Source organism: Myxine glutinosa, chromosome 1 (genome assembly GCF_964187855.1).
Source record: "Myxine glutinosa chromosome 1, kmMyxGlut1.1, whole genome shotgun sequence".
Taxonomy (NCBI): Eukaryota; Metazoa; Chordata; class Myxini; order Myxiniformes; family Myxinidae; genus Myxine; species Myxine glutinosa.
In genome coordinates, this window is record NC_136261.1 from 62,238,117 (window position 1) to 62,251,184 (window position 13,068).

The 13,068-nt window shown below is 44.2% G+C and overlaps 1 protein-coding gene across 2 annotated transcripts in view; it reads right to left on the reverse strand.

Annotated features, from left to right (window-relative positions):
- Positions 1-13,068, reverse strand: part of LOC137424620 (SERPINE1 mRNA-binding protein 1) — a 51,925-nt gene that overhangs the window by 32,715 nt on the left and 6,142 nt on the right. For both annotated transcript variants that reach the window (XM_068112265.2, XM_068112256.2), the window contains exon 2: positions 3,772-4,024. In XM_068112265.2, coding sequence (XP_067968366.1) covers positions 3,772-4,024 — 253 coding nt within the window. The remainder of the gene's footprint in view (positions 1-3,771; positions 4,025-13,068) is intronic.

The window sequence follows — 13,068 nt, forward strand, 5'->3', positions numbered from 1 at the left end:
TAAGCGGCCTCCAATAATCTCTATCCTAGGGGGTCGATGTTTCCAGTACTGTTCAATTATCGTTCATTTGCAATCCCTTTTCTTAAAAAATAGATCATCATAACTACATATAATTTCGCGTGGGTGATGTGGGTTTGACTTTTTTGGTTTGTCTTAAACTGGTGGACAGAATGAGTTGAAATTTGGGGGTTGTACTTTACGTGTCCACTGAACAGTTTTAGGCATTAAAATCCATAGTCGGGGTTGGGGAGGGAGATGGATGCAAATTCTCTTTGTAAATGTGTATTGTGTAGCGCTGCTCCCAGTGGGAGAATGTATTACAACTCCCAGCGGTTTATCTTATTGTAATATAATAGTATCTCCATGTAAAATGTAAACCTGATAGAATTGAAAACTTTTGGCTAATGTACGATGCATTCTCCATATTTTATGCACTCCGAACTCACTGGTATGTTGAAAAGTAGTGGTTATTTATTTTGGTGTGCATTAGGCCAGGGGCGATAATCGTGATGGAACAATTATCGTGCTTTCCAGTTGCTATTGTGACAACAATGAAATTTACTTAACCACTGCGTATGCACAGTAGGTAAATCCACCTTGAACCCATATAGTTACCGGATATCGGCTGCATTTAGCGTTTAATTTCACTCAAAATATATACCCATAATAAATGGAGCAATATAAAATAAAGCAAGTGTTATAATATGCAATGCATATTCTCCAAGATGCAATTCAAATGGTACAAGTATATTGTTTAGCAATAAAAATCAAAGAAAAACCAACTACTCAAGGCGCCAAAAGTGCTTCCGGGTTTGAAATCGGCAATCCGTTTGACTGTGATTTGTCTGTGCTCAAAGTTAATCACTCAAGGCAACATCATAGATGAGCGTCCTGGGTGAACGTCCTCGTCCAAAGATTGAGAAGATGAGTGTCATCGGTGTGTGGAGTTTTGGCACCAAGTACAAGGACAAGCAGGTCTTCTCTTTCCTCTCTGCTCTTAATGATCTTGCTGGGCCAAACAGAGCGGGCAAGACAATGTTTCATTTATTTATTTAGTTGTTTATCCCATTTGTCACATCATGGGATTGCCTGGCATTTATTACTTACAAGGTTACACATCAAAAGCTTCTTTTTTTTAATGTCTGAAGATAGTCATACATGACTTTCTTCACAAACGTCCCCATTAAACATTTAAGAAGTCATTGCACAACATAGATTTCAAAAAGTCATTGGTTGAATATTTGCAAAAGCCACGCAGATTATTAAGTTTGAACCTGGCGTGTGTTGCAGTAGCAAACAGCCTGCAGCTTGGTGCCAAGCAGCTTGCTCGGTGCGTTCCGTTAGCAAGCAGCGTGCTCAGTGCGTTCCGTTAGCAAGCAGCGTGCTCGGTGCGTTCCGTTAGCAAGCAGCGTGCTCGGTGCGTTCCGTTAGCAAGCAGCGTGCTCGGTGCGTTCCGTTAGCAAGCAACTGCTCGGTGCGTTCCGTCAGCAAGCAACTTGCTCGGTGCGTTCCGTCAGCAAGCAACTTGCTCGGTGCGTTCCGTCAGCAAGCAACTTGCTCGGTGCGTTCCGTCAGCAAGCAGCTTGCTCGGTGCGTTCCGTCAGCAAGCAGCTTGCTCGGTGCGTTCCATCAGCAAGCAGCTTGCTCGGTGCGTTCCGTCAGCAAGCAGCTTGCTCGGTGCGTTCCGTTAGCAAGCAGCTTGCTCGGTGCGTTCCGTTAGCAAGCAGCTTGCTCGGTGCGTTCCGTTAGCAAGCAACCTAATCGGTGCGTTCCGTTAGGAAGCAGATTGCTCGGTGTGTTCCGTTGGCAAGCAACTTGCTCGGTGCGTTCCGTTGGCAAGCAACTTGCTCGGTGCGTTTTGTTAGCAAGCAGATTGCTCGGTGCGTTCCGTTAGCAAGCAGATTGCTCGGTGCGTTCCCTTAGCAAGCAGATTGCTCGGTGCATTCCGTTAGCAAGCAGATTGCTCGGTGTTTTCCATTAGCAAGCAGCCTGCTCGGTGCGTTCCATTAGCAAGCAGCCTGCTCGGTGCGTTCCATTAGCAAACAGCCTGCTCGGTGCGTTCCATTAGCAAACAGCCTGCTCGGTGCGTTCCATTAGCAAACAACCTGCTCAGTGTGTTCAGCTAGCAAACAGCTTGCTCGATGTGTTCCGCTAGCAAGCAGATTGCTCTGTGTGATCCATTAGCAAGAAGCTTGCTCGGTGGGTTCTGTTAGCAAACAGCCTGCTCGGTGTGTTCAGCTAGCAAACAGCTTGCTCGATGTGTTCCGTTAGCAAGCAGATTGCTCTGTGTGATCCATTAGCAAGAAGCTTGTTCGGCGGGTTCTGTTAGCAAACAGCTTGCTGGGTGTGTTCCTTTGGCACAATATGCAAGCAAAGACTTCCACCTGCTTCCTCCGCATCTCAACGTCCCATCGGATGAGGAAGAAATTGCGTTTCATTTTGTCGCAACAAAACGGATTGGATAAAGCTTGACGCTCAGCTTAAATTAGAGGTTCTTGGTATTTGTTTTTTAAAGTTTTGGTTGTCAACGCCAATAGACAGACCGAGCAACCAAAAATGTACATTTAAAGTACTGTTTGCAAGAAGCTTACCAACTAGCTACACTTTATGAAGGCTGTTCAAATACCTTCAGCAATAAAAAGACATCAACATGCCGACTGCCTATCCCCGTCACCTACATCATTATTTAAAATGGGAACAACATTTGGTCAAATTATGATGAAAGCAAACTTAACGCAAAGTGCACATCAAACTTTGATGCAGGCAAGCAAAGCTTTAACTTATTTATATATATTTAAAAACAGGTTACGCAATAATTGTTAAAGCACGCCAACACATGCCCAGATGCTCGCGGAGGCATTGAAGCGAGTGCTTGGTGTGTTTCCTTATGATAATTGTGTGCTTGCATATGGCTTTTCCAAAGCTTGGCACAAACAATCTTGACATTAATTTGCAGTCTTGCCAACTGTATAAGAGGTTTTCATAACAACATATTCAATCTAATCTTTGAAGGTTTCTCGACTCATACCGTTATGATCGAGAAACAACTTGATTTCAATTGCATGTTGTATTTTGAACACGAATCAGAATATGAATCGGAAAACCTGCAGTTTAACAGTACTTTGGCTCCGAATTTGGCCCGATCACACATGCACAGTGAGAAAGGAGTGAGAAAACTTTTTTGCTTCGTCTGCCTGTCTGGTAGTCAAACAAAATGTTAAAATCATTCCAAACAGGAAACTTACTGTTTTTAGGGACGTCATAAAGCACACAAGCAACATGCACGAACATCTGATGTAACGTGTTAAACAACGTGGTGTAAAAGACTCGGTGTGAGTCATCAACGGCGGTAAACTTCGAGAATGTTTTTTTTCTACGACAAATAATATACTTGAACACTGGAGAACACAAATCGGCTTTTGGCACTTTTAAAACCCTTCTGTTTAGCAGTACTTCGACAAAATATTACAGCATTTTAAATGATCACGACCAATCAAATTTGCCGCTCGTGGAATCGGCTCATGTCCTTGTTCCAAAAAACTATGCGGGGTAATGTCTGAAATGAACTCTCCAGATTTTAAGCAATTATATTTTACTAATTGGTTTTAAATTCCTTTATTTAGCTGGCAGGCAATAAGACCTCAACTTTCTATTTTTTTCTCAACAATATAGAAAACAACCAAATGCTTTGCGACAATTATGTGCCGCCTTCCAGATGTACCCATAGAGTTAATGAGCAAAGGGCTCACATACAATAATGCTTCACATCACCTGTCAGTGGAGAACTCTGTAGACCCTTCACCCTTGTCTTCGATCGGACGCTGCTCGAAGGTCCGACGTTCAGGCCTGGGCCCAAAACCTCTCCGCTCTGGCCGCTCAATGCGCCTGTCAGAACGAGCGTCGGACTGCCGCTCCGGGCGGCTTTCAGTGAAGACGCGCTCCGTCCTGTTGTCAGGACCAATGGGAGGCCCTGCTGTAGTGCCAGATACCTGCTGGTCAGGCCGCCGAGGAAGGCGCCGTTGACCTGTCGCAAAGAGAAATGATCATCCCGCCATCAAAGCAACATACCAGAAGCATTATTACGGCTGAGCACAAGTTAGGTATTGTCTTTTTAAGTGGTGCAAGCTTGACTAAGGCTTTTGCTTATGAAACACAAAGTAAAGCAAATGTGGAGTAATAGTGCGGAAATTCGTGGTATTACTACGCAAAACCTATATTATGGAGCTTCCAGTGATGTATTCAGTATTTTCAGTTGCGGATCTAAATTGAATATTTACGGTTGAGGATCCTACCACGACAGCCCGGCAATCTGGGGCCATAAGGGTGCCCAGATGCCAGATCCCACATTTTCTCAGCCATTTCTGATGGTGAAAACGACTTTAATTATGCCAACATTATGATACTTTTAAGCAGTGAAGCCGCTTCCATATTTGGCTTTGTCCATCCGTCCGTCAAAAATGAAGAGGAAGAACATTTCTAATCCACCGTGTTTAATTCTAAAGTGTAATTCTAGGGGGTTCTAAAGGGTGTTTCTAAAGGGTTCTAAAGGATTCCAAAGGGTAATTCTTATGGATTCTAAAGGATAATTATAAAGGGTTATAATGGGTTCTAATGGGTAATTCTGATGGATTATAAAGGATAACTCCATAGTCCGGCAGCTAAGCTAAATATAGCATAACAATTGTGCATTTTGTGAGGAAAGCACCAAATTTGGCACACTAGTAGACTATCATATTATGAAAAGATCTGGATATTGGTCCATCTCAGATTCAGAGATTTGATTTTTGCAAGATTTGCAAATTTTGCAGATTTGCAAGCTGAGATTGCAACGCCAGGGATGGCCGACTCCTTACTGCGAGCTGCCCACGTCACCCGCACAAGAAGAGCTCATCAAATCACTGCAGCGGCACTGCACATCCTGCAACACAGTGCGTATGAACGCCACTGTATGACATATGCTGATGATGCAGAAGACCTGCCTGAGTTCGAAGACTGGGGTCACCAGAGAGGAGAAGACATTCCCAACTTTCAGTACTGGGCAACTGTGCTGGAACTAGAGATGTTGGTACTGGTCTACGTCCGTTCTCTGCGGCAGGCTTCATTCACGATGTACCTTGATGCCCTGACGGAACTGGTCCCATGGTTCCATGCCTTAGACCACACACACTATGCCAGGTGGGTCCCTGTTCACCTGAGGGACATGGTTGCACTCCCAATGAAGCACCCAGATGTAGCCAGAGAATTCAGGGCTGGCAACTTCACTGTACAGAAGACGAAGAAGGTGTTCTCTTCGATCCCAATCGAATCGAAATCTTGCAAAAATCAAATCTCTGAATCTGAGATGGCCCAATATCCAGATCTTTTCATAATATGATAGTCTACTAGTGTGCCAAATTTGGTGCTTTCCTCACAAAATGCACAATTGTTATGCTAAGTTGCCCCACTACCAATGGGTAATTCTAAATGGTAATTCTAATAGGTTCCAAAGGATCATTGTAAAGCATCATTGTAAATGAGAATTCTAAATGAGAATTCTAAAGGGTAATTCTAAAGGGTAATTCTAAAGGGTAATTCTAAAGGATAATTCTAAAGGATAATTCTAAAGGATATTTCTAAAGGGTAATTCCAAAGGGTAATTCCAAAGGGTAATTCCAAAGGAGAATTCTAAAGGGTAATTCTAAAGGATAATTCTAAAGGATAATTCCAAAGGGTAATTCCAAAGGGTAATTCTAAAGGGTAATTCTAAAGGATAATTCCAAAGGGTAATTCCATAGGATAATTCCATAGGGTAATTCTAAGGGTAATTCTAAGGGTAATTCTAAGGGTAATTCTAAGGGTAATTCTAAAGGATAATTCTAAAGGATAATTCCAAAGGGTAATTCTAAAGGATAATTCCGAAGGGTAATTCTAAAGGGTAATTCTAACGGGTAATTCTAAAGGGTAATTCTAATGGGTTCTAAAGGGTAATTGTAAAGGGTTATAAAGGGTAATTCCAATGTGTTATCTATCTATAATTCCACTAATCTCTGTGTGTGTGTTTGTATGTATGTTTGTATGTTTGTATGTTTGTATGCGACCGCTGTTTCTCGACAACTACCGGTCCGATATACTTGAAACTTGCCAGGTATATTGCTGGGGACCCGAGGATGTGCCTTTTCAAGGTTTGAAATTAATCGGACAAGTAGTTACCGAGCTATGGCGATTTAGCCGTTCGCCGTTCGCTTTGGCGTTGCGAATGGACCAAACCATTTCATGTAAATAGAGGGGGGGGATTGTCACCGTACTCGCAAGCCGTTCGCCGTTCGCTTTGGCGTTGCGAATGGACCAAACCATTTCATGGACCAAACCATTTCATGTAAATAGAGGGGGGGGGGGGGGATTGTCACCGTACTCGCACCCACGTACCCACGTACCCACGTACGGGCATTGCACCCACGTACGGGCATGCCCTAGTAAAGAGTAATTATAATAGGTTCTAATGGGTAATTATAAAGGGTTCTATAGGGTAACTCTAAAGGGTAATTCTAGAGGGTTCTAAAGGGTAATTCTAAGGGGGTAATTCAAATGAGTTTTGTTAATTTCTAGGCTTCGCCTATTTCGTATTAAAATACCAAACTGAACCGCTTCCTTCAAATACGGGTGTGTTTTTTTAAACATAATCTAATTTTAAAAGACAAAATTGTGTTTCAACAACGCTTTAACAATAACATGTCTTGGATACCACATGAAAACAAAGAGAAGAATGCAAAAATTGACGATGGCATTCTAAACCTGTGCAGTTTTTGGCTCATTTGTAAATCTGACATGTGTTCAAGTGTGTTTCGTTTTTGAACTTGACATATACTGTATAAAAAAAAAAAAACCACCTTTTAGAGGCCATTTTTCCCCGCAAAGCGGGGGTTGGCCTTTTTCGGGAACCGTGGTTGTTGTTGTTTTTCGGTCCCCTTTTTGAAGCAATGTTTTACGGCCAGATGCCCTTCCTGACGCCAACCCTTTTTGCCGCCTTTTTAAGGACAAACAGGGAATTACCAGTGAACTGGTACTCAATTAGCCGACCTCGGAAGGATGACAGGCTGAGTCAACCCCCCTGGCGTTAATTCAGCGATCGACCGGGATTCGAACCCAGGATCCTTGGATCCTAAGCTGGCACCCTAGCCGCTAGCCCAACACCAGGGTTACATATACTGTATAAAATAATTCATAATTGGATTTCACTCTGTGATGTTTGTTGTCATTCAATAACTGGGTTATCCATTACCCAGGAAACATTTACTTCGCAGCTAGCTTTGGTGTCAACCGATTATTTAAACAGTTTAGTCAGCCAGCGGGCTGACTTGGCGAAGGCTTCTGATTGGACAAATCGACGTTCGGGACTTATCTCAATAATAATGCAAGCGGGTGTCAGAGGAGGACCATTTGGAAAAGGCAAGTTATGCATCATTGTCGATTACATGTCGATGGGGCTTTCATATAAATCGTACAACGTTTCAATAAAATCTTAGTCAGAAAAAATGTTTTTTCCCAACATCCCACATCTCCCCTTGCATTTAACTCCCCCTCCCCCCACCCCCAACGCAACCCCGTCAAAGTTGCCGGTCTAACATACAAACTTGGCGGGTAAAAAGACCACCGACTGGCACCTAAATACATCCATGACTTCTTGTAATTTTAGACGATTGGCTTTGTGGTGCGGTCATGTTTACCTGTCAAGCACATCGCTATCAGAGAGCACCTTGGGAGGATGAATTTGACAAATAAGGCCGTTTGCAATATAATTTCTTACACTGGTTAAGCAGACATCATAAAATAATTCTACGGCAGCTGAAAGGGTACAAGTATGCCACCCTGATGGGAGGGACAAGCTATTCCCCAAACTCGGACAGACAAAAACAACACCCCCACAAAAACAACACCCACGTTAAGCGTAGGTACACACAAGCTGAGGTATACATATACAAGGGCACATCAAGTTTGAACCATCCTGCGTTCAGAAAATTAATGTGGGGTTCATGAAGAATGAATGAATGAATGAATGAATGATCGTTTTAAGGCCATTTTCCCCGCTAGAGCAGGGGTTAGCCTTGCGGGAATCATAGTTCCCTGTTTGAGGCAATGTTTTTATGGCCGGATGCCCTTCCTGACGCCAACCCTTGGTCGCCTCTTACGATGCGCAGGGATACGGTGTACCTACCCTAAACCGGGGTACACACCGTGATCATTCATCCCAGCAAGCTGGTACTCAATTTGCTGACCTCGGAAGGATGACGGACTGAGTCAACCCCCCTGGTGTTAATTCAGCGATCGACCGGGATTCAAACTCAGGATCCTAGGATCCCAAGCCGGCACCCTAACCGCTAAGCCAACACCAGGCTGCCAGTAAACCAACCAGACACCAACACCAACACCAACACTAGGGGTTCATGAAGAAGCTTTAACAAAAATCTTGCGTTCACACAAAAAATACACATGACAACACAGAACTTGACTTCAGATAAACACGGTCGATGAGCTTGGGGAAGTGACTTAACTTTTTGAATCAACTTTGATTTAAATCCCTTCAGCTATTCTCAAGTATCAGTTTTATCTGAAATGACCTCTGATGACAAAATGTAATCAATTCATATTTGCATCATAATACTGTATATACTCGTATCGAGTTCGGTCAAAATTCCATCACTAGTTCACAAGTTAGCACAGTAACAGAATTTTTACCCAACGGGACCTCTGACCTTTGGCCTCTTGACTCAATAATCTAATCCATTTATCTTTAAATCATTGTACATATACTGTTACCAAGTTCGACTTGGATCCCTTCAGCCGTTATTCTTACGTTATCGCAGTAACAAAAACCTATTTCAGACACTAACCTTTGTATTCTGACCTCTTGATGCCAAAATCTAATCGGTTCATCTTTGCATAATAATATATACACATGCTAAGTTTGGTCAAAATCCCATAACTGGTTCACGAGTTAACTTGGTAACCAAATATTTACCTCACAGGACCTCTGACCTCTTGACCCCATAATATAACCAGTTCATCTTTGCATCATAATACATACTTTTACTAAGTTTGACTTGTATCCCTTCAACTGTTCTCAAGTTATCGCAGCAACAAAAATATGACCGCGGTTCCTGAAGCTCACGTGGATCAGGAGCAATAGTCACTCAACCACCCCCCCCCCCCCTCCCCTCCACAATGAAGATTGTGGTAAAGTTTCATCAAAATCATGTATGTAGTTTCGGAGAAGAAAGGAAATACTTATTTCCCTCGCAAACCCCACCAGACCCTGTTATTTTTAATACAGTGAACAAACTTTGGCACAAAATCATGAAGGGTATCATCAGGTTTCATTGAAAGTGTGTCTGTAGTTTCTGAAGAGAGAGCAAATAACTATTTTGGGGGGTGGGGGGAGGGATCAACCCCCTCGTACAACCCCTCAGACCCCGATTTATTTAATGCCTTGAACAAACTTTGGTACATCATTAGTGATGAAGGTTGTGGACAAGTTTCATTGAAATTGTGAGTGTAGTTTTGGCGAAGAGAGCAAATATCGATTTCTGGTGGGTGGAGAGGGGGCGGGGAGGGGAGGATTAAACTCCGGATTAAATTTAATATATTTTAAGATGTGTAATTGTGCTGTGAGACAGATCTGACCCAATAATCCCAGTCGTAAAGGTGAACCCATGGGTACACGTGGACCAGGCAGGGCAGAGTTCAGGACGTTAATTAGCCATTTCTTCTTTTGGACACCAAGTCGATGTGGGTGGAAGAGCTAGAACACAGAACAAGGAGAGCTTGTGGAAAGAGGGAGAAACACCCAACAGCAGGAAAGAGGGAAACATGGAGGAAGAATAGACAAGTCAAATGGAAGCTGATATACAAGAGGAAGGAAGGAAAATAAATGGATAAAGGAGCAATGGACGAAAAAAAGAAAAGTAAAGTGAGGGAGAAGAGCACAATAACCTGAAAAGTAGGGGTGGGAGAGAGAGGGGAGGGACGAAAATATCATGAGTGTGGGTGGACAAATGGTTGGAGGTGAGCAGTGAGCCTGGATTTTGGGAGGTTCAGAGGTTGGTTGCCAACACACCACATGTACCCTGAAGAAACTTGGGAGGGGTGGACGGGGGTGGGAGAGGTGAGGAGAGGGTGGTCGACAGCATGTACTCTGTGAGGTGGGTTTGAGTGGGGAGGAGGGGGGTGGGAGGGGAGGTGAGGAGAGGGTGGTCGACAGCATGTACTCTGTGAGGTGGGTTTGAGTGGGGAGGGGGAGGGTGGCAGGGGAGGTGAGGAGAGGGTGGTCGGCAGCATGTACTCTGTGAGGTGGGTTTGAGTGGGGAGGGGGGGGGGAGGGAGGGGAGGTGAGGAGAGGGTGGTCGACAGCATGTACTCTGTGAGGTGGGTTTGAGTGGGGAGGGGGGGGGGTGGGAGGGGAGGTGAGGAGAGGGTGGTCGACAGCATGTACTCTGTGAGGTGGGTTTGAGTGGGGAGGGGGGGGGGAGGGAGGGGAGGTGAGGAGAGGGTGGTCGGCAGCATGTACTCTGTAAGGAGAGGTTGGAGGGGGTATGGGATAGAAGTACAATGCAAGAATAACACAGACCTTTTTCACATTCCTTAAGCAAGCATTAATAACTACAACAACCTCGATGTCAGTTATTTTATTGTAATATTCCCAAGGATGGTTTTTAAGATCTCTGCAAGGTTCTTCTTCATCATTCTTGTTGCTCCAATAAATCACTGGTACTAGTTTGGTGCTCTTCACCTATCAAGATCTTTTCTCTTCATTTTTTAGGTCTTGGTATTTGGTCATTTTCTTGAGTTATGCACCGACAAAATTGTTGGGTAGACACCTCAATTAGCAATGCCTTATTTTCTTTTTATTTGTACGTCAGTAATTTATCTGTTCACAATGCTTTGTTTTCTATGTTCGCGCTTGATGGGATCATTAGGTCATACGTGAGCATTACTTCCTTGTTTGCAGTGATTGCCTTTGGTTCATGTTTCGATTAGTTTTCTGCAACTGCAATATTGAGACTTTTGCAAATGTGCCAGTGGATTACTCCACATACATTGTTGTGTCTTTGTGCGTACAGCTGTTCTGATCCTGATACGAGGTGGCTCGTACTTTGTTTTCTACCTTGCGGAACCTACACCTATCCGATTGACTCAGCCCCGCCATTTTTATAAAGTCATTCATATAGTATCCTTGGGCATTTAGATTTGTTCTCCATCGCAGGTGAGCTGACGTCTTATCCATTCTAAAGGGCCTTCTTTGTCCATGTTCATTCTGTCCAATTCTTTTTTGTATACCTCGCTGCTATTTTGTCATTTGCTCAGTTGTCTGTGTATATCTGTTGATATTTCGTTCTATATTTTTATTTTGTCTTTTTTCCAATTGTTTGGGTTGTATTCGTTGTTGTTGCTGTTTTTTTTTTTGTTGTTTTTTTTTTTTTTTGTATACAAGATCGAGGCTCGTGAAAGAGCTAACATTAATCACACAAAAAGACAAACCGACACACAAAACACAAAAAACAAGGGGAGCGGCAGACAAGATGGGGAGAGAGGGGGAAGGACACAAAAGAGAGGGGGAAGAGGGGGAAGGACACAAACACAACATTTGAGAGCAGGGACATCGGGAGGACTTGGGAGAGGATTAAAACATATGAACACTGCAAGGACTCTGGGGTGAATTACCGGGGGTAGAAAAGATCAAGGTTTTCGATGGGGGAAGATAAGAGATGGTGGTGAACAGCTGTTTTAAAGACCTGGAGGGAGGAGTGGGATTGAAGGGAGTGGGAGAGTTTGTTCCAGAGGCGGGAGAAAAGGGGAATGAAAGAGTGAAGGTGAGCAGAGAGCCTAGACTTTGGCAGTTTAACCATAAGAGGGTTGCAGGCAGATCTTGTGCGACCTGAAGGAATATTGGGGGGACAGAGCACAGAGAGAGCTGGGGGAGCAAGGCCGGAGAGGAGTCGGTAGAAGACAGAAAGACCACCAACCAACCTGCCTGCGGTGAGTGAGTGAAAGGCCCTCGGCGTTGACTACATCGCAGGAGATTCCAATGATTCTGAAAGCTTTGGCCTCAACAGCGTGAAGCCGAGCAAGGTGTGAGGCAGGAGCACCAGCCCAGAGGGGGGAACAGTATTCCATTGAGCTGCGGATGAAAGCCTTGTATGTGGTGAGGAGCTCAGGTGTGCCAAGGAAGGACTTCGCATGACGGAGGATGCCCAGTCGGCGACTGGCTTTGGAGGCCAGCTTGGAAATGTGGTTTTCCCAAGAAAGATCATGGCAGATAGTGAGACCCAAAAGCTTGAGCGACAGAACTTCTTGGAGAGGATTGTTGAGAAAGTAGATGGGAGGGTTGTCCAGTCGGTCCTTTCGGAGAGACATTGTAAGAGTGTGAGATTTGTCAGGATTGAAAGACATGTTCTACTTGTTTGACCAGTCTGTGATTTTGTCCAGGTCTGCAGAGAGTGAGGAGGCTGCAGACTGCCGATCTGAGGGATGAGGAATGGAGCGACAGAGAGTAGAGTCGTCAGCAAAGAGATAGAGAGGATTTTCAAGAGAGTCAGAGAGATCATTGATGAAGACCAGAAAAAGCACAGGGCCCAGAACACTACCTTGGGGAACTCCAGCCTGAACAGGAAGAGGAGATGAGAGAAACCCATTCAGGGCCACACGTTGACTACGACCAGAGAGGAAGTCCGCCAGCCATGCGTGGAGATTTCCATGGATACCAAAGGAGGAGAGTTTGGAGAGCAGAGCAGGGTGCCAGACCGTATCGAAGGCACGTGAAATGTCAAGGGAGACAGCTCTAATTTCCTGTTTGGCGTTGAGGACCTCCATCCATTGTTGAGAAAGCAGAAGCAGCATGTCCAGAGTAGAGTGACCAGGTCTGAAACCAAATTGATGATCAGAGATCAAGCCATTGGAGAAGAGGAAAGATTTAATATCTGAAGCAATGATGGATTCCATGACTTTGCTGATAATTGGGAGAAGGCTGATTGGTCTGTAGTTGCTGGGATCTGTTTTTGCACCTTTTTTGTGCAAAGCGGTGATGTTGGCTGATTT